Source organism: Phyllobates terribilis, unplaced genomic scaffold (assembly GCF_046119375.1).
Source record: "Phyllobates terribilis strain yellow unplaced genomic scaffold, ASM4611937v1 Scaffold_1__5_contigs__length_1240528914, whole genome shotgun sequence".
Lineage (NCBI taxonomy): Eukaryota > Metazoa > Chordata > Amphibia > Anura > Dendrobatidae > Phyllobates > Phyllobates terribilis.
The window spans coordinates 13,477,124-13,498,696 of record NW_027362761.1 but is presented as its reverse complement, the minus strand read 5'-3'; the positions used below and the strand labels follow the sequence as shown (position 1 = coordinate 13,498,696).

General features: G+C 42.5%; 2 protein-coding genes across 3 annotated transcripts in view; one reads left to right on the top strand and one right to left on the bottom strand.

Annotated features, from left to right (window-relative positions):
• Nucleotides 1–4,756, top strand: part of POLRMT (RNA polymerase mitochondrial) — a 158,249-nt gene extending 153,493 nt beyond the window's left edge. Inside the window, exons 17-21 of one of the 2 annotated variants that reach the window (XM_073655100.1) lie at nucleotides 2,002–2,100; nucleotides 2,194–2,266; nucleotides 3,924–4,009; nucleotides 4,234–4,298; nucleotides 4,526–4,756. In XM_073655100.1, the coding sequence (XP_073511201.1) occupies nucleotides 2,002–2,100; nucleotides 2,194–2,266; nucleotides 3,924–4,009; nucleotides 4,234–4,298; nucleotides 4,526–4,575 (373 nt within the window). In that variant the 3' untranslated portion in view covers nucleotides 4,576–4,756. Of the gene's footprint in view, nucleotides 1–2,001; nucleotides 2,101–2,193; nucleotides 2,267–3,923; nucleotides 4,010–4,233; nucleotides 4,445–4,525 lie in introns of those variants that run through there. The other variant, XM_073655093.1, reaches the window with a different exon arrangement.
• Nucleotides 4,757–6,359: 1,603 nt separating this feature from the next.
• HCN2 (hyperpolarization activated cyclic nucleotide gated potassium and sodium channel 2) overlaps nucleotides 6,360–21,573 on the bottom strand; it is a 159,470-nt gene continuing 144,256 nt past the window's right edge. Inside the window, exon 8 of the mRNA XM_073655106.1 lies at nucleotides 6,360–8,213. Within this exon, the coding sequence (XP_073511207.1) occupies nucleotides 7,324–8,213 (890 nt within the window). The 3' untranslated portion in view covers nucleotides 6,360–7,323. The remainder of the gene's footprint in view (nucleotides 8,214–21,573) is intronic.

Genomic DNA, 21,573 nt, shown 5'->3' with positions numbered 1-21,573 from the left:
TCCCCACATATGGGGTATCTGCGTGCCCAGGGGAAATAGCACAACAAATTTTGGGGTCCATTTTTTCTTGTTACCCCTGTGAAAATAAAAAAAATTGGGTCTAAAGTAACATTTTTGTGAAAAAAGTTAAATGTTCATTTTTTTCTTCCACATTCCAAAAATTCCTGTGAAGCACCTGAAGGGTTAATAAAGTTCTTGAATGTGGTTTTGAGCACCTTGAGGGGTGCAGTTTTTAGAATGGTGTCACTTTTGGGTATTTTCTGTCATAAAGACCTCTCAAAGTGACTTCAAATGTGATGTGGTCCCTAAAAAAATGGTTTTGTAAATTTTGTTGGAAAAATGAGAAATCGCTGATCAACTTTTAACCCTTATAGCTCCCTAACAAAAAAAAATTTTGGTTCCAAAATTGTGCTGATGTAAAGTAGACATGTGGGAAATGTTATTTATTAACTATTTTGTGTGACATATCTCTCTGATTTAAGGGCATAAAAATTCAAATTTTGAAAATTGCAAAATTTTGAAAATTTTTGCCAAATATCCGTTTTTTTCACAAATAAACGCAAGTGATATCGAAGAAATTTTACCACTATCATGAAGTACAATATGTCACGAAAAAACAATCTCAGAATCAGGGGGATCCGTTGAAGCGTTCCAGAGTAATTACCTCATAAAGTGACAGTGGTCAGAATTGTAAAAATTGGCCTGGTCATTAACGTGCAAACCACCCTCGGGGGTTAAGGGGTTAATGTTGCTGTTTTGTAAGCCATTTATGGACCATGGCTTTTGCTGTACAATTCAACTAAGAAAATGTCAAGAAAATCCTACTAGAACAGCCAAACTTTATATTGGCTTAATTAGAATCTCTATAAATAATGGCAGCTGTGCATTGACTACTATATAACATGAGTTTAAATGTGATTGGCTGATTGTGAACACAACCACATCCCCAATTTTAAGGGGGTGTTAATATTTATGCAACCACGTTATTTTAGTTTTGTTATTTTTATTCCCCCCCCCCCCACACACACACACACACACACACACACACACACACACACACACACACACCATCAAAATGATTTCAGTTTGTTTCTCAATGGATTTTTTTTACAGATTATGGGTGAAATTAACCCCTTTCTGGCATGTGCCATACATGTACGGCACATGTTGTGTCTCTCCCTCCGGCGATGAGCCCACATCTTTACGGGCACATGACAGCTGATCTGATCAGCTGTCATGTGCCCCTAACAGCTGCGGATGGAATCGCGATCCACCCACGGCTGTTAACATGTTAAATACCGCTGTCAATCTCTGACAGCGGTATTTAACATGGCCGAGGTGGAAGAACGTCATAAGGTCCCGCCCATGGGCCCGTGTCACATGACCGCGGGTCGCCGATGGGTTGGCATGACAACCCGGGGTCTGCAGGAGATCCCTGCGGTTGTCATTGCTGGGGTGCTATGGGCGCCACCCAGCGGTAGGTGCTCGTAGCAAGTGAGCATTTCTGCAACAAACAGGCGATCAGACAATCGCAGCTTCTAGTCTCCTATGGGGACTATTGAAGCAAGTGGAGAATGATAACAGCAGGTCAGTTTTAGCAGATAGTGAACGTGGTAAAAAAAAAAAAAAAAAAAACAAATGTGGAATTGCACTTTTTTTGTAATTTCACTGCACTTGGAATTTTTTTTCTCATTTTCGAGTACACGATATGGTAAAACCAATGGTGTCATTCAAAAGTACAACTCATCCCGCAAAAAACAAGCCCTCACATGGCCATATTGATGGAAAGATAAAAAAGTTATGGCTCTGGGAAGAAGAGGAGCAAAAAACTAAAACGGAACATGGCCCGGGGGTGAGGGGGTTAAAGGTGGAAAAAGTTCTGAAATGATGCTTCTGGGTATGATTTTTTTACATGAGAAAAACCTGGCATGTTAACAGGGTGCGCAAACTTTTTATATATACTGTATGTACACTTTTTTATTTTAATGTTTCTGTTTATAGACGACCAGACACCATGAAACAGAAGAACGCTTTCCCTCCTAACTTCATTCATTCTCTGGACTCCACACACATGATGCTCACTGCCTTGCACTGTCACAGGTAGGCCCATCAAGCTTAAAGGCCACAATAGAAGTAAACTTCTTAGAATATTTCATCATGTAATGTTACTCTACTGTTTTTCGTTTATTACAGACGTGGACTAACCTTTGTGTCTGTTCATGACTGTTTCTGGACTCACGCAGATACGGTGGACATGATGAACAAGGTGGGGTTTTTTATTTAAAGGTTCCTAACATAGTACATAGCATTATATTGCCCATCATGCTTTACTTTCTTTATAGATGTTTTGTAATATCTTGAAAGGGAATCACCCTCTAAAATTTCTGCACATCTAAACTTCATCTTTTTTGGGGCTTATATATGGTGGATTGTTGGCATATTCTATATACGTGAAGGGCTGTGAAATACTAGTGAGCAGTTTACGTAAAGAAAATATCAATTAGAAAGTCTAAAAAGCCGCATACACAATAGATAGTTTGGCCGGCAGCTACTCTCCCGACTCCTCCATACACTAGAGCGCTCAATCTGACGAGTGTTCCTGTGTTCTTTACGATACAGCCGCTGCAGAACTCTTCCGGCGGCAGCTTATCTATTAGGTAAGAAAAGGATTGGCAGTCTGAAATCGGACATGTCTGATCCTAATCTCCCCTGTGGACATCATTGGGGGAGACATAGGTTCTCCCCATACACATTTGACTGTCATCTAAGCCGCTGATATTGGCAAGTTTGGCTGATGTTAGCCTTATATACAAGGGGGCTTTTAAAACCCCATTTATACAAGCAATCATCTGCCCTTAGAGAGTGCAAGTGGGTGATATAGCAGGTGGATTGGCGCTCATTTGCTACCATTTACACAAAGCTATCAGCAGCAGCATGCACACACAGTTTCATTATTTCAGCACCACAACCTGTGTATTGGCAACACTGATTAGTTTTAATATTTACATTGAAATATGTGATCGTAAGACAATCGCTTGCTTGTTTATTTAGTGGATATGTTGACACACGGCTATGAAGGGGTACAAATGTCTGGGCAGCCAATCATCTGCCCCTGTGAATGGATGCTAAAGAATGGTGAGGCAATAATACCATGTCTCCCGTACAGTTCGTACTTATTTTAGACGTCAGATTTTCTTATACAAGTGCTATCCATGTTTTCACGGATAGCACTCGTACCTATAATAGATTATGGGGTAGTTCACTTGTTTCCACGATTTTGCACTGACCACTTGGTCAGAGGAAAAAAAATGGACGTGCGCTATTGATCCAAATGTTGGATGAAAATCGACCGTGATAGTCTATGGTTGTGTGAGAAAACCAGACAGCATCTGGATGTCACCCGTGTACTGCCCTTTTTTTCACTAACTGATAGATATGAGAAGGTGGAGAAACTTTTTTTCTTATCGGTGAAAAAAAAACTGCTGAAACTCTGACCAAACACTGATGAAACTCAGGCCATTTTTCACATGTGTTAAAAAATCGACGTCTGAATGAGGCTTTACTATGCAGGGTCATAGCTAAACCTTTATAAGATAAAAACTGTAGATTTCTTCACTGAGCAGCATTATTAAGAAGATGTTCCTGTGGATTACTGGCACTCCATAGGAGGGCTGGCAGGAGCTGTGACCTTGCCGCTGTGCACTGAACTGCATATTATCCCGCTTTCTTCTCTGGAGTACTTTTGGTCTGTCAGTCCGCATTACACACTAGTTGTATTTCTGAACTTCAGAATTGCTTATTCACTGCCGGCAGTCACCATGGTTTCTGCTGAATGTGTATGAAAGCGAATCTTTTGTGTGCGAGCACCCTAGGATTCACAGCGGATGATGAATCAGAACTGTAACCGTTGTGCTTGTCCACAGGTTTGCCGGGAACAGTTTGTGTCTCTGCACAGTCAGCCTATATTACAGAATCTCTCACAATTCCTGATAGAAAAGTACTGCCACAAGTAAGTACTGTAAAAAGGGGGGGCAGACATTTAATGTACACAGGGGATGACTAGTGTGCACAATTGTGAGTGATATTTCCTTTTCCATGTAACGTCTTCCATTAAGATGAGATGTCCCAGCCATCACTGTGGAGTAGAGAATGTAGACCCCCCATGTTATATCCGAACGTATAAAGTGGTGAGTTTATAGTTGTGGCTAATATTCTCATTTTTATGTCATTCAGTGCACAGCCTCATAACCCAGAAAACCTCAAAATGATGAATCTCTTCCGAGATGTTCCCGAGACAGGTAATGAATTACTAGTAGAACGGGGTTGGAAAATTCACATCTGGTGCACACAAAGTCAAGCAGTTGCCTACAGCCCCGTTCCAAAGTCCAGATGTCCTTGGGAAAATGAAGAATGCAATCTGTTTCTATGAGCAACAACTCCACTTTCCTTTTGTAACTATCCTGAGTGTTTGGTGCTATTACATAAATAATGGTTTGATTTTTTTCATTTTTCCCATTCCTCCCAGGAACATTTAACCTAGAGTATGTGAAGGATTCTACCTATTTCTTCAGCTGATCTTGCTGTGGTGTGGAGGAAGTGCGCCGTCGCCTGATCTAGTTCTGTATAGAGGTCACCGCAATTACTGTCCGTCTATCCTTCCTGTGGAAGCGTCATTCCCTATTGGCTAACTCTGGAGCCTTGTGTGCTGTGGGCTGAGGAGTTGGTGTATAAATAAATTGTGAATTGGTTTTTATAAGGTTGCGTCTACTTGTGAGTACATCTTGTATAAGTCATGCTCATCAACTAATCAGTCCCAAGGTTAGGTATTGAGTAACTAATCAATATATATCCATGTCAATCTGCCTCCTACTGTGCAGCCACTGATCTCCTCCGCTGCAGGATACATTCCTTCAAGTGTCCTCTGAGTAACCTTCATCTATCAGCAACACATTAACCATGCGTCAGGCCCGCTCAGTGCAGCAGTTAAAAGGCATGAGTGCTCTGTACAGACATTGAGAACACTGGAGATAACTGATGTCATTTAGCAGATTATCTCCTTGCTGACCAGTAAAACAAGACACAGTTCAGAAATATCTGTTTATTGCACACACAGAGAAGCTGGAATCATTTGCTTAGTAAAGTGCAGCTTCTGCAGAGAGGAGACCCTGCACTCTTGTATCAACCCCCCCCAACTCCAAAATACATTCATTAATGACATTGCCAGCCACACATGGTGGCACTGCCACCATGGAGTAGAGGGGTAACTCCTAACTTCTTTAAATAATATAAACATGTATATTTCTTTCTTGGAATTGGTAATTTTTCCTTAAATTGCATTACATGTGTAATCCTACAGGGGCAGTCCCATTAAAAACACATAAGTCACTTCCTCAGACAATTTTTGGTAAGCTATTTAGTTTTCAAAAAAAGTCTAGATTTCGCTACAAATGGAATGTTGGAAGGTCTATGTGATGCCGACACAAGCTGCTGCAGTAGTACCTGCTGTATTCTGTCACAGTTAAAGCCACAAGCCAACGGATGGCGGAATGCATTTTTACTGCCAATGAAATCAAATCACTGTAACGGTATTAGTCTGGATGAGACTGCCCCTTGCTAGGATGTTTCTTAAAGCAGCACTCCAGTGGTAAAGACTTGTTCCCACATTGTGGTTTACCTGTCGTATAGGTGCAGACGTTTAGTAAAAGACATCTTCTCCGAGACATCCTTGTGGAGCTCAATCTCCCTAAGTAGCCGCCATTGCAGGAATTTCCTATTATTGCAGTTTAATCTCACTACTTTTCTGTTGTGAAAACAGGCTGTAGTGAACAGAACTATTGTCCATGTTAATCTACGATACCAATGTAGCAAATCTTACATTTCATCCCCAGGCACCAAACCACAGATAAATCACAAGATGTGAATAAGTCCTAAATGTGCTTTGCCACAGCATTCGTCCTTCATGACAGGTGAAAAGTCCTGACGTGTAACTTTTACAGCTAGAAGATAGACACTCAACCCCTGTCCTGTTTTATAACAGGACGTATAGTGTACAGATTATACAGGTATATATATCTTAATATACAGCTGTGATATACATAATATGGCTTTCTAAAATACAATCCATGGAATTAACAAACAGCAGTGAGATATAAAAACAATGGAAGAAGGAAAAGAGAAAAAAAAAAGCTTAACATATTTGATGAACACATACATGTCCTTTGGTGCGAGGGATCTGGCAGATCCGTGGTGAATGGAGTGCGTAGATGTGAAGGGCTGCTTGGCACCACAGATAAACAGGAGTAGGTTGTAAACTAGCAGCTGCAATTACAGAGCATGCGTGTCATTACTGGCTACCAGGGTTTGCTTGCCTTTTTTAGTTTTTTTTTTATATATTTTATTTTTTTATATTAAATCTAGTTTTTTCACAGCCTCATTAGTCATACTGGTACCCATTCAAAGGGGTTAGTCAGTATGGTTGGCATTCAGCTGTAGGTACTGGCTGCATTATTGCTGTAAGGATACACCTATTACCATACCAGCCACCTCCAGAAGGTTTCTCTAGGATTTCCGGTACCTAGTCCTAATCTATAACATTTTGGTGGTTTGACTTACTTATGGGAGAAAGCAGCGTTCATACCTGTGATATCACATAAATGGATCTCCCCTTTAAATAAAAATGATTATAAATTAAATTGCTTATGCATGATCATATAAATATAGGTGCTTCATGTGATATCCATATGTGACACTGTCACTGGATTAAGGTGGTAGTCCAGGAGGACTATAGCTGAAACAAACTGCCTGCAGCTTGCACAGAACTATTGGCTTAGTATGTTTTGGGCTTAACTAGTAACAAACTTGTAGCTTTTAACTTTTTGTTCAGAGTGAGGATCTATCAAGCAGACAACCACCATAGTTTTTGACTTGCAAATATTTGTTAACCAAAAACCAGAATCCAAAGGCCTCTTCCCTCATGACAGGCAGGCCGGCTGCCTCTGTCCCGTTTAATTGAAGATTCACACGCTCTTATACTTCATGCAGAGCTCTTCACAGATCTTTGACATGGAACAGTGCCACACTTTCCTACTCTTGTAAACAGCCGAGGAGTTGTGTGGTAGACTGCTGTCAGAGATGGCATTTTCTTAGTTAACTACTAATTTTCCTGACACTTGGTCGTTAATACCTCCACTGCTCAAAATGTTCATTATGAAGCAGTGAAAGTATTAGGAAATTAGCAAAAGTCAAGGAGTGACTGACTACAAGTGCATGTTTTCTTTTCTCCAAGTTATGTACCATCAAGTACCACCCAAAACAGATGAAGTGTCACAAGTTTGCAGACAGCCTCCCTCTTACAGGATCGGTGTCAGGGGCACTAACCACAGAATCTTTCCTTCCTCCTAACGATGATCCCACTGCAGAGTCTGAGACCCCACCAACTGTACCAGATGAGGACAACTGGTGGGAGAGGGCAAGTCTTGCAGGGGCAGGCGCCCTTGGGCCTGTTTGCGGTCCCAAGCCACCTTTGGCTGCAGGGGAAGTTAAGCTGCCCGTTACTTGAGCGGGAGCTGGTGGACTGCGGAGCTGTGACGCTCCCTGAGGCAGTGAGGGCTGTGAAGCAGAAAGAGGACGAGACTCGCGTGTTAGTGTAGCAGATTGAAGAGAGTGTGTGCTCTTGTGTACTGAGAGCCGTTGTGGAGAGACAGAAACCCCAGAATGTGTGAGAGAGAGTTGGGAGCCTGTTGTTTGTCTGGCTGGGTAGGCAAAGTTCTGAGACACTCTTGGTGATTGGTTTGGAGGACTGGGCATGACTGCGGACTGTCGACGTGGACCTTGGGGAGGTGGATGATGCTGTAAAAGCTGCAGCGGTGGTTGGAAGAGAGCTGGGGATACAGAAAAGGCTCCAGGCCCTCCTTGGGCATATTGGAGCCGTCTCATGACGCGGGGAGATCCCACTAATGGGCTAGCCATTGGGGGACAAAAACTCATAGCTACGGCTTGCTGTAAGGTAGCAATAGCAGATGGGACTTGGGGCTGTGGAGAAGGAGGATTACATGTGGCATACATCCCTCCACTCAGCTGGTTGAGCTCAGCCTGATGCACCATCTCCCGATCATACTTCACAATCTCTTGAATAATTTCATTTTCCTGGTTGTTAAAAACACCCGAGTTCAAGTCATGCTGAACCTTGTGCATTAATATGGAATTCTTCTTCCCTGTGGGGAAAGACAAATGTTTCTGTTTAATTACAGTGAATATTTTATGAGGATTCCGTACCGATATCAAAAAACCCTATTTACCATTTCATGCTTCCTTTCTCACTCCCGTGTCTCTCATAAGTTTACTCATGTAAATTCCTGCAGGTCGCATAGTGCCAATGTATTCTGCACCACTATACACAGAATGTAGCTCATACTGAAACATTTTGGGGGGAGGGGGGGCATCAGAGGACAAGATGATGGACCAAGCAGATAAATGGAAAAACATTTGAAAAGGACATCGCATCTCTTCATCAGGTCCAATAGCGAAGTGCCACTCAATCACAGAAGAATAAAAGCCCATACCACACTTTCCAGTAGAACTATGCCAGCCATCTAGTATAGGCCATAAAATAATGACATTTCACTGCTCAGTTAAATGTGCCAGACATAGCCCTACTATAAATAGTACGCCTATGTCTCCACAGTCCTCCTGCAAAGCTACTAATGGAAAACTTACATTTGGGCAAAAAATCAGCAGCCAGTCAACGATGGCATTCTCTCTACGCTAATCCCTTTAGCAACACGTCAGCATTCTAAAATTTTGTCTGGCAGAAATGATCTACGATTGATCTCTTCTATCAGGACGGATGTGAGGTGTTCCAAGACTGTCGGTGGGAATCCAGAACTTCTTTACTGCCACAATGTCTGCCCTCATTTTAATTGAGCTTAAAAAAAATGTTACAAAGAAGCAAACTATAGAACTTTTTTCTTTTTTAAACCGAAGGAATACAGAAAATTATATAAATGAGAACTAGCCAAAAAAAATGGATTTTATGGGGCAAATGTATTATAGCAGCAGATTGGCTCCATAGAAAGCTGTCATGATCCTCTGTGGGTGCTTGTATGTGCTGGACGCTAATGCCTCTAAATCCAGCCTTCCACTAGAGGTACAACTTGTATCCTTTTACATTTACCAGGAGCAAATAGCACAGTGGAAGTTTATGTGCACAGAATCTTAATATATTACATTTTTAAAGTTGTTTTTATTCTAGATTTTACTTTGGCCAGTAAGGAAGTTGCAATAGCCTGACATTTGTTTTCTACAGCTCACTTGTTACCTTTGCTGTGTAGACTGTGACAGAATCAACAGAGTAAACATTAGAAAACAGTTCTTTGAAACTGATTACTTATTCTCAGGATAGGCCACCAAGATCAGATTTTTTGAGTTCACCCTCACTAAATAGCTGTTTGAACTGAATGCAAGGCTTCTGACATTGCCACTTCCCCTTCAATGAGTATCAGGCACAGCAGCTACTAAAGGAACAGAGCAGCACCTGGTATTGAAGCTTAAAGGGAATCTGTCACCCCCTGGGAGATATCAGACCTTTAATATGGGGCATATAGGTTATTGAAATGTAAATCTATGCATACCTGTATGGCCCATAGTAGAGGTCTGATTGCAGAAAACTCTTTTTATTTAATCCGTTTCTCTAGGCTTGGCGTCCAGGGGACGCTAAGAAATGCCCGCCTATATGCGGATAGCAGGATGCCAGGAGGAAGTGGGGACCAAACCTCATTGTTGCGCATGCCGGAGGTCACTGGAGCAGAAGGCACAGTGACTCCCCGGCGCCTGCGCACTAGAGCAGATCAGTAAAATAGCACAGGGAGAAAAAAATATGCGTCTCACGCTATAGGCGCATGCGCGGGATGTGCAGACGGGCAGGGGAGGGGGGGAATATTTAAATTAAGTATATAGATGGGCATTTCTTGGTGTCCCCCGGACACCAAGCCTAGGAAAAAGGATTTTAGAAAAAGCAATTTCACAGCCACAAGACCGCTAATATGGGCCATACAGGTAAGTATAGAATTACATTTCTATAACCTGTATGCCCATATTATCGGTCTGATATCTCCCAGGGGGTGACATTCCCTTTAATCTTATCCAAGGGAACAAGTGTACAATACCAAGCACAGCCGCTATTAAAAGTTTGGAGCTGTCTTGAAAGTGAACAAGGGGGGCCTTTTCCAATAGCTGATCTATAAAGGTTGGCAAAAGTCCCCCCCTCCAAAAGTGAATATTGATAGCTTATAGAAAGAATAAGCCATCAATTTTCCTCAGAGGTCTGTAAAAGGCAAGAAAGCAACACAAAATATATTGCTTTGGTGGAGAGGCTATAGTCCATAAAGCCTGGGATCATAAAAGGTGTTGTCTGGGCATATAGAATATTTTTTTAAATGTTCAGAATGGTGTAAGGTTCTAAAATAATAAATACCTTACTAACCCTCCTGTGTTCTCGCTTTAATGCTTTTTGGGTCTCCCGCCGGTCTCTACATCTGTATTAGTCACCCATGCAGCCAGTAATTCTCCCAATGATGTCCAAAGACCTGTTCTGTAGATCGTGGCCTGTGTGGACAGATAAGTGACTTCCGCAATAGTGTGAGGAGTTGCTCCCTACTGCGGTCTTTAATTGGCTGCAGCAAGCACACATTTGTGCAGGCACAGTAGAGCGCACAGAGATCGGAGGGGGACCAGGATTGCCAACTCTCAAACTACAGGTCAATCTATTAAATTTGAGAACTTTACAAGTTATCTGAATGTTGGTTGCCCATGATTTTTGGATAAATTTTACAGAAAAAGGGAAGACCCAAAAAACATTGAAGTGGGACTGACCCGAGATCTGTAAGGTACTGGTACTTACTACTTTTGTACACTAGTCTTAAGTACTTTTCAAGAGAAAGTTGCTGTACAACCATTTTAACTAGCTATCACAATGCACAGACACTGTAATATTGTCAAAACATAAGTACACAGCGTGCTTCTTCTGACGTATCAGAAAAGTGGACATAATGTACCATGTGCATGGTCCCTGAACTCCGGCGAGGGTATAGTGTGCCTTTTCTACAGTAGGTATTAATAAGTCTTCCCCATTTGGCCATGCCTTACTTTCTAACTTTAAATCTGTCTTTGTTGCCAATGGCAACCCATCACTTTTCAGCTTTCATTTCTTTAGAGCAGATCTGATTAGTTATTAAAAGAAGCATTTATTGTATTAGTATGATGCTCCTGCTATTCTTTTCTATCTAATTTTTAAGGGGTTATCTGGGAGTAGAAAAAAGGTCTGCTTTTCCCAGAAACCGCCTTGTCTATGTGTTTGTGCCAGGAACTACAACTGAGCACCATTCATTTAAATGTGACAAAGAGTAGCACTGTTTGTTCATGGTTAATCTCAGCAGTGGCGTATCTAGAATCTGATGGGCCCTGGTGCAAGATTTGGACCAGGCCACCCCATCCTGGTATGTACAGTTGTGCTTAAAAGTTTACATACCCCAGCAGAATTTTTCCTTTCTTGGCCTTGTTTCAGAGAATATGAATGATAAAAACTTTTTCTCCACTCATGGTTATTGGTTGTGTGAAGCCATTTATTGTCAAACTACTGTGTTTTCTCTTTTTAAATCTTAATGACACCAAAAACATCCAAATGACCCTGATCAAAAGTTCACATACCCCAGTTCTTAATACCGTGTATTGCCCCCTCTAACATCAATGACAGCTTGAAGTCTTCTGTGGTAGTTGTGGATGAGGTTCTTTATTTTCTCAGATGGTGAAGCTGCCCAATTCTTCTTGGCAAAAAGCCTCCAGTTCCTGTAAATTCCTGGGCTGTCTAGCATGAACTGCGCGCTTGAGATCTCCCTAGAGTGGCTCAATGATATTGAGGTCAGGAGACTGAGATGGACACTCCAGAACCTTCACTTTGTTCTGCTGTAGCCAATGACGGGTCAACTTGACCTTGTGTTTTGGATCGTTGTCATGTTGGAACGTCCAAGTACGTCCCATGTGCAGCTTCCGGGCTGATGAGTGCAAATTTGCCTCCAGTATTTGCTGATAACGTGCTGCATTCATCTTTCCTTCAACTTTTACCAAGTTTCCTGTGCCTTTGTAGCTCACACATCCCCAAAACATCAGTGATCCACCTCAGTGCTTTACTATAGGAATATAGGCTTTGTTGACCTCTCTCCAAATGTAACAATTATGGTTGTGGCCAAAAAGTTAAATTTTTGTCTCATCATTCCAAATTACCTTGTTCTAGAAGTTTTGAGGCTTGTCCCTGTGCTGTTTGGTGTATTGTAGGGGAGATACTTTGTGGCATGTGCGCAGTAATGGCTTTCTTCTGGTGACTCGACCATGCAGCCCATTTTTCTTCAAGTGCCTCCTTATTGTGCATCTTGAAACAGCCACACCGCTAGTTTTCAGAGAGTCCTGAACTTCAGCTGATGTTATTTGTGGGTTTTTCTTTGCATCCCGAACAATTTTCCTGGCAGTTGTGGCCAAAATTTTTGTTGGTCTACCTGACCGTGGTTTGGTTTTTACAGAGCCCCTGATTTTCCATTTGTTAATCACAGTTTGAACGCTGCTGACTGGCATTATCAATTCCTTGGATATATTTTTGTATCCCTTTCCTGTTCTACAATTCAGCTACCTTTTCCCATAGATCTGTTGACAATTCTTTTGCTTTCCCCGTGACTCACAATCCAGAAACATCAGTGGCTGGATGAAAGATGCAAGAGTCTGTCTGGATTCCAGAAACTCACTTAGCTTTTATGCACACACCCTGATTACAAGCAAACTGGTCACAGGTGAGGATGTTACTTTTAGTAGCCATTCAAACCTATTTGTGTTAAATTCTGTCCATGTTATCAGGCCAAAATTAACAGGGTATGTGATCTTTTGATCAGGGTCATTTGGCTGTTTTTGGTTGTCATTAAGATTTAAAAAGAGAAAACACAGTAGTTTGACAAGAAATGGCTTCACCCAACCAATAACCATGAGTGGAGAAAGTTCTTTTGTTATCATTCATATTCTCTGAAACAAGGCCAAGAAAGGAAAAATTCTGCCTGGGTATATAAACTTTTGAGCACAACTGTATATATCTTATTCTGCCTGGGCCCCATCCTGGTATTCAGTGGGGAAAATAAGTATTTGATACACTGCCGATTTTGGAAGTTTTCCCACCTACAAAGAATGGAGAGGTCTGTAATTTTTATGGCAGGAAAATTTCAACTCAGACAGAATCTAAAAATAAATCCAGAAAATCACATTGTATGATTTTTAAATATTTAATGCACTAAAATGCAATTTAATTAAGTATTTGATCACCTACCAGCCAGCAAGAATTCTGGCTCTCACAGACCTGTTAGGTTTTTCTTTAAGAAGCTCTCCTACTCTGCACTCATTACCTGTATTAATTGCAACTGTTTGAACTTGTTACTTGTATAAAAGACACCTGTCCACATAATCAATCACACTCCAAACTCTCCACCATAGACAGCTCTTTGGTCTTGGCTAAGGATACCAGGGACAAAATTGTAGACCTGCACAAGGCTGGGATGGGCTACAGGACAATAGCAAGCAACTTGGTGAGAAGGCAACAACTGTTGGCGCAATTATTAAAAAATGGAAGAAACAAGACATGACTGTCAATCTTCCTCCGTATGGGGCTCCATGCAACATCTCACCTCGTAAGGTATGGATGGTTCTGAGAAAGGTCAGGAATCAGCACAGAACTACATGGGAGGACCTAGTCAATGACCTTAAGAGAACTAGTAACACACTACGCCGTCATGGATTCAAATCCTGCAGGGCACGCAAGGTTCCTCTGCTCACGCCAGCACATGTCCAGGCCCGTTTGAAGTTTGCCAATGACCATTTGGATGATCCAGAGGAGGCACTGGAGAAGGACATGTGGTCAGATGGGACCAAAATAAAACTTGGTATCAACTCCACTCGCTGTGTTTGGAGGAAGAAGAAGGATGAGTACAAGACCAAGAACATCATCCCAGTAGTGAAGCATGTTGGCGGAAACAACATACTTTGGGGGTGCTTTTCTGCAAAGGGGACTACACCATATTGAAAGGAGGATGGATAGGGTCACGTATTGCGAGATTTTGGCCAACAACCTCCTCCCCTCAGAGAATTGAAGTTGGGTCGTGGCTGGGTCTTCCAGCATGACAATGATGTGAAACACACAGCTAGGGCAACTAAGGAGTGGCTCCGTAAAAAGCATTTCAAGGTCTTGGAGTGGCCTAGCCAGTCTCCAGAGCAGAACCCAATAGAAAATGTTTGGAGGGGGCAGTTTCCCAGCGACAGCCCAGAAACCTGAAAGATCTGGAGAAGATCTGCATGGAGGAGGAGTGGGCCAAAATCCCTGCTGCAGTGTGTGAAAATTTGGTCAAGAACAACAGGAAATGTCTGACCCCTGTAATCATAGGCGGATTATAATGATGGCAATCTGGGCTACCACCCGGGGCCTGAGTTTTCGGGGGGCCCATTGTCCTAGAAGTAACTGCTCTCATTATAACCCCCACATTGGAAGCCGCAGCTCGTTTAAATAATGCTGGGCCCGACCCTGCCGCAAGAGGTATGGCAGGATGTACCCAGCATGAGCTGCTGAAGCCACACCTACCGTCTGATGAGGAGAAGCTTGTTGTCAGCGCTGCCGGCCGGGCCCGGCTCACGCGGTAGACTGAGGGACAACAAGCTGCTGCACTCGCCTGGCTGGTGTCTCTCCTCAAGGCCCCTGTTCAGTAGCCGCTGCCTGCACTGGGTATTTATAATATGGCAGTAAGCAGCAGCATTATGTATTTAAAGGCAGGGGCCATTGTAATTTTTAAAATGTGGGGGGTGGGAGTGGACTGAAACTACATGGGGCAAATGCCCTTGCACACTGTGCCCCACCATCTTGGGAAATTTGCTTGCATCATGTATTTATATACATACACGTTGCAAGCAAAGTTTCCAAGCTGGAGGGGCACACAGTGTGCAAGGGGCATTTGCCTACTCCCATCCCCCACATATTACAAACAACAATAAAGGCCTTAGATACAGAGCACCACAGCAATTTCGCTTCTATGCATTTATTCTACTGTCCCTATTTCATGGCCTGCAGTCACATAGATCCGGACGTAGCAGCGCTTTGAACGCAGCATATTTTTTGCTCCGTCCAAAACGCTGCATTCTATTGAACACAGGTCAATCCGCATGTGTTCACTGAACTGTGTGGATTTACTACATTCTATACATTCTAGTGGTCAAATTTACTAGCGACTTCGCAAGAGAATTTGACATGCTGAGGTCCTGAAAGACGCGCCACATGTTAGTGTCCGCGGGTGATATGCAGCCTCTGATGCCACGCATAGTGGACATGGGATTTCTAAAGATCCCATCCATTATGCTGTAACATCTGGATGCTGCGGGTTGACCATGTATAAACACGCAGCGTCAAACCTGCAGCGGCTCCTGATCGTGGGCACATTCCCTAAAGGGAATCTGACTAGTAAAATAACGCTATCAATCTGCAGGCTAATAGCGTTCTAAAGTCGTGTGGCCACCGCACTAAGGCTATGTGCCCACGTTTAGGCTATAGCAGCGCTTTGAATGCAGCATAGTTAGCTGCGTCTGATCACACAGGTAAATCTACATCCTATACATTCTATTGGGGACATTTCTGTTGCAGAGACCAGCGTCTCTGCAGCAGAAATTGACAGGCTGTGGTTTGTAAATCCGCGCCGTTGGTGAGTTTACGTGGCGGCAAATAGAAGCACAGTGGCACAGTACTATACAACACAGGAGTTTGGACGCAGCACAGGTGAGCTGCGTCCAAACCGCTGCCATTACGAATCGTGGGGATGCAGCCTTAGAGCCCCGCTGGCAGGAGGAAATGAACTTCATCCTCCTGGCAGCCTCAGGCTTTGGCCACAGCCCCACTATCAGTATTCGGTCAGTATTGTTTCTCAGGAGTGGGTGATAAAACCAGGTGAGAAACAATCAGAGAAAAGGTATAATAGCAACAAGTCACCAATTCTGCATTTATCACCCACTCCTGGTTTTGGCATAAGACCCCATCCCCACTATCAGTATTCGGTCAGTATTGTTTCTCAGGAGTGGGTGATAAAACCAGGTGAGAAACAATCAGAGAAAATGTATAATAGAAACAAGTCACCAATTCTTCATTATCACCCACTCCTGAGAAGAAATACTGACCAAATACTGATAGTGGGGCCGTGGCCTTTCAGACATAGTGGTGTTGCTGGGCAGATTCAGTAACCGCTCAGTGCATAGTGAGCGACAGCTGTAACTGCACCCCTGCCTTGACTAACAGCCAGCTCTAATGCTGAGCAGGCTGTCAGTACCGGGGCACGGTCTCCTGCAGCCGTGGATGGAGCTGAAGCTCCACCGGCTGCTAACTCCTTAAAGGGGTTTTTCTCTACTCAGACAACCCCATCTCAATGCCTATGTTTCCCCCTTGTAAAATACCAACACATACTCACCATTGCCACCGTACCAACGATGCTGCTGGTATTGGCACCGGCAGTTAGTATGTGTTATTTTACAAGGGGAAAACATACGGATTGAGATGGGTTGTCTGAGTAGTAGACAACCCGTTTAAAGGGAACCTGTCATGTTCACAAATGCCACTAACCTGCAGATGTAGGGTTAATCTCCAGGTCTATAGTGTTAGAAAGGTGCCTGACTGCTGTACTAAACGGGCGTCTCATGGGGAAAAAAAAATGAACTTTATTCATCCCAGGAACCACTGGCTTTCAGCCACACTGGTGTGCATGAAGCGTCTACAGTTGCCGTTCACAGCACTGAGAGTGACTGCTGTAAGCACATCCTGGTACTTTCTGACAGATGGCTCTGCAATCTTGCACTGGGAGCTGTCAGTCAAAGTACCAGGATGTGCTTACAGCAGTCACTCTCAGTGCTGTGAACGGCAACTGTAGACGCTTCATGCACACCAGTGTGGCTGAAAGCCAGTGGTTCCTGGGATGAATAAAGTTCATTTTTTTTTCCCCATGAGACGCCCGTTTAGTACAGCAGTCAGGCACCTTTCTAACACTATAGACCTGGAGATTAACCCTACATCTGCAGGTTAGTGGCATTTGTGAACACGACAGGTTCCCTTTAAACGGGTTGTCTACTACTCAGACAACCCATCTCAATCCGTATGTTTTCCCCTTTGCATGGTTCTCTTTACATGCCACTGTCAATATCTGTGGCTGGGCTTCACAGGCAATAGTGATGTTTCTTATATGCAGCAATGCAAAAGTACTGCTGTATATAGTACAAGTGATCAAAGGATTATAGGTTCAAGTCCCCAAAAGAGACTAACAAAGTAAAAAAAAATAAAATAAATATAAAATAAATAAATATATAATAAATATTATATATATATATATATATATATATATATATATATATATATATATATATATATATATAAAATTAGAATCACTACCTATTTTCTCCCATTAAAAATAAAGATATTAAATGGGTTGTCCGGTAATAAGCTACAAGTCTGCAGTCACTATGTGACTGCAGACTTCTGAATCCTCGCATGGAACGCACTGTGCGTTGTGAGCATTTGCTGGTACTGGCATTGGCAGTCATGTGACCGCAAGTATATGATATGCATACTCCCAGCCACAATCCGACTGGACTGTTTTCGGCCTTGCTCAATACACTTGCATTGAGAAAGGCCATACACATCTCGTCAGAATGTGGCTGGAAAAACTATACAAATTGCATACTTGCAGTCACGCACCCGCCACTATCGGCAGCACAGAATCCTCCCAGCGCACAGTGCGTACCATATGAGGATTTACAAGTCTGCAGTCACAGCATTTTTGCCCCAAGCTTGGCATATGCACCTGAAAACCTCCTAAAAAACACTGTCCATATGGGTCCATTAGTCAGAGGCCAAAAGAGTGTCCGTTTGGCCTCCGTCTGACCGTATACATGAGTGTCTTCCCATTAATATAACTTTGGCAGCATAACCATTTAACCTAAATACTTTCTCACGACCAGGCTACCTGAGGGCAGAACACCCGGACCACCAACCGCTGAACAGTACGCACAGGGCTCCGGGAGCAGCTGCGCGCTGTAGAACACCAGAACTGTACAGACCACCTTCCCCATTCACAGTAAGGACCGCCAGCTGAGTACCCTAATGTATACAATCACCTCCCTTATTTTTTTGTATTGTTTTCTTCCTTACAAGGATGTGTAACACTTCTTTCCCCTTTGGAATATCCAGGATAGGTTATAGTTTCACTCAGCAGCTATTTCTCAGAAATAATCTGTTTCAGGTATGTGATTATGACCTTGGTCACATGACCCGTCACATGAGGGGGGGCCCACACAGTCTGGCCTGCCCGTGGCCCTGGTTGCCCTTAATCCACCCCTCCCTGTAATTACAAACAAAGGTTTCTGCACAAAATATTAAGTTCTGTTTTTCTATTGTATCAATTACTTATTTCATGCAATAAAATGCAAATTAATTATAGAAAAATCATACAATGTGATTTTCTGTTTTTTATATTTGGATTCGGTCTCTCACAGTTGAACTGTACCTACGATAAAGATTACAGACCGCTCCATTCTTTATAGGTGGGAAAATTTGCAAAGTCGGTAGTTTATCAAATACTTATATACCATGATGGGGATATATACAGTGGGGAAAATATGTCCCTTACTTTGGGCCCGATCCTGGTATACATACCCCCCATCCTGGTAATACTTCCCTTATCCTGGGCCCCAGGACGCACATCCAGTTGAAGTTTCTGCTGGCGTCGGTGGACCGCTCACCCGCATGGGCTCTGTCGTGACTTCTGCACCGCGATCGTTACACCCCTTGTTAATCTGGGTGAGTTGTCTCTCCTGGCTGCATATACTGGTTCAAGTACAAACCATTCATAGAAACTAAGAATACTGGCAGAAAATATGCCCCATGGTCCATTTAGTCTCCCCTAATATTACTCACTTTCTTATTTTAGGTTAGATATAGGTTTTCGCTAGGCATACATGTGTTAATTCACTTTCAGTAAAATAATATTTTCTGACATTGCTTAAAATGTGACCTTCCTCCAATTAAGAGTATTATTTTTTTTCCTACATAATTTACAATCTATTTCCAACCAGATGCCGTGACATTGTGGACTGCAAACAGACGCCTTTGATGCATGTCCTGATGGTGCCGGTGTCAGCACAGCAGTGCAACATGCGACCTCCTGACACTGTCGCTTGTCCAGCAGAGCTTGGAGTGGTAGGGGGTAGAATAGAAGAAATCGAGTGCGATCAGAGAGACAAGTATGGGCTTTGGTTTTTTAGGGTTTCACACAATTCTAAGTCTTATCTTGATTTTCTTTAATCAAGGGGCAAAGTGTAATTAATGTGTTGCCAGTGCGGCACAATGTCGGCATAGTTTTAGAGGTAAAGCCAAACAAACAATGTCAAACAAGGTAAGCCGCTATCTATTGTAAAGTAAATTCATGAGATAATAGTTTGTAGCGATTTATAGGTATTGCATACTTTTTAGCTGTCTCTTTTTATATATTTTTTTTGTAGGGGCTCCCTGAAGTAAAAAAAAAATATTCTCAGGGGTGTCCCAAGCCTGAAAACATTTGTAAACACTGGCAAATGTTTTCACCCAAAAAAACCTACGGGTTTTTTAGTCTATACCAGATACATTGCCGACATGTGATGTACAGTTAGGTCCAGAAATATTTGGACAGTGACCGAATCTTCGTGATTTGGTCCCTGGTTGGCACTATTTTTCATTAAAAATGAAACAACTGAGATGCAATTGAAGTGTAGACTTTTAGATTTAATTAAAAGGGTTGGACAAAAATATCTTATTAAACGGTTAGAAATTGCAACCATTTTTCTACAAAGCCTCCTCATTTCAGGGGCTCAAAAGTAATTGGATAAATTAAATTTACTATAAATAAGTTAATTTTTAATACTTTTTATAGAATCCTTTGCAGGGCATGTCTGCCTGAAGTCAGGAAGTCATGGACATCACCAAACGCTGGGATTCCTCCTTTGTGATGCTTTGCCAGGCCTTTACTGCTACTGACTTCAGTTATTGCTTGTTTTGGGTTTTTTCTGGCTTAAAATTTGTCTTAAGTATGTGAAATGCTGCTCAATGGGGATGACATATTGAGATATGGTGAGTAACTCGGCCATTGCAGAATATTCCACTTCTATGCCTTATAAAACGCCTGGGTTGCTTTCGCAGTATGTTTTGGGTCATTGTCCATCTGTATTGTGAAGGGCTGTCCAATCAACCTAGCTGCATTTGGTTGAATCTAAGCAGAAAGTATAGCCCTGTGTACTTCAGAATTCATCCGGCTGCTTCTGTCTTCAGTCACATCATCAATAAACACTAATGACCCAGTGACATTGGAAGCCATGCATGTCCATACCATCACACTGCCTCCACCATGTTTTACAGAGGATGTGGTGTGCTTTGGAACATGAGCTATTCCAAGTCTTCTTATTCTTCCTTATTCTGGTACAGGTTGATCTTAGTTTCATCTGTCCAAAGAATGCTTTACCAGAACTGGGCTGGCTTCTTTATACAGGTGTTTCTCACAAAATTAAAATATCATCAAAAGGTTAATTTATTTCAGTTCTTCAATACAAAAAGTGAAACTCATATATTATATAGAGTCATTACAAACCGTGATCTATTTTAAGTGTTTATTTCTGTTAATGTTGATGATTATGGCTTACAGCCAATGAAAACACAAGTCATTATCTCAGTAAATTAGAATACTTTATAACAACAGCTTGAAAAATGATTTTAGAATCCAAAATCTTGGCCTACTGAAATGTATGTTCAGTAAATGCACTCAATACTTGGTCAGGACTCCTTTTGCATCAATTACTGCATCAATGCGGCGTGGCATGGAGGCGATCAGCCTGTGGCACTGCTGAGGTGCTATGGAAGCCCAGGTTGCTTTGATAGCAGCCTTCAGCTCATCTGCATTGTTGGCTCTGGTGTCTCATCTTCCTCTTGACAACACCCCATAGATTCTCTATGGGGTTAAGGTCAGGCGAGTTTGCTGGCCCATCAAGCACAGTGATACTGTTGTTTTTTAACCAGGTATTGGTACTTTTGGCAGTGTGGACAGGTGCCAAGTCCTGCTGGAGAATGAAATTTCCATCTCCAAAAAGCTTGTCGGCAGAGGAACGCATGAAGTGCTCTAAAATTTCGTGGTAGACGGCTGCGCTGACTTTGGTCTTGATAAAACACAGTGGACCTACACCAGCAGATGACATAGCTTCACACTAGACCTCAAGCAGCTTGGATTGTGGCCTCTCCACTCTAACTCCAGACTCTGGGACCTTGATTTCCAAATGAAATGCAAAATTTACTTTCATCTGAAAACACCTTGAACCAGGTCTTTTTTTCCTTAGCCCAGGTAAGACGCTTCTGGCGTTGTCTATTGGTCATGAGTGGCTTGACACAAACAAGGAATACAACACTTGTAGCCCATGTCCTGGATATGTCTGTGTGTGGTGGCTCTTGAA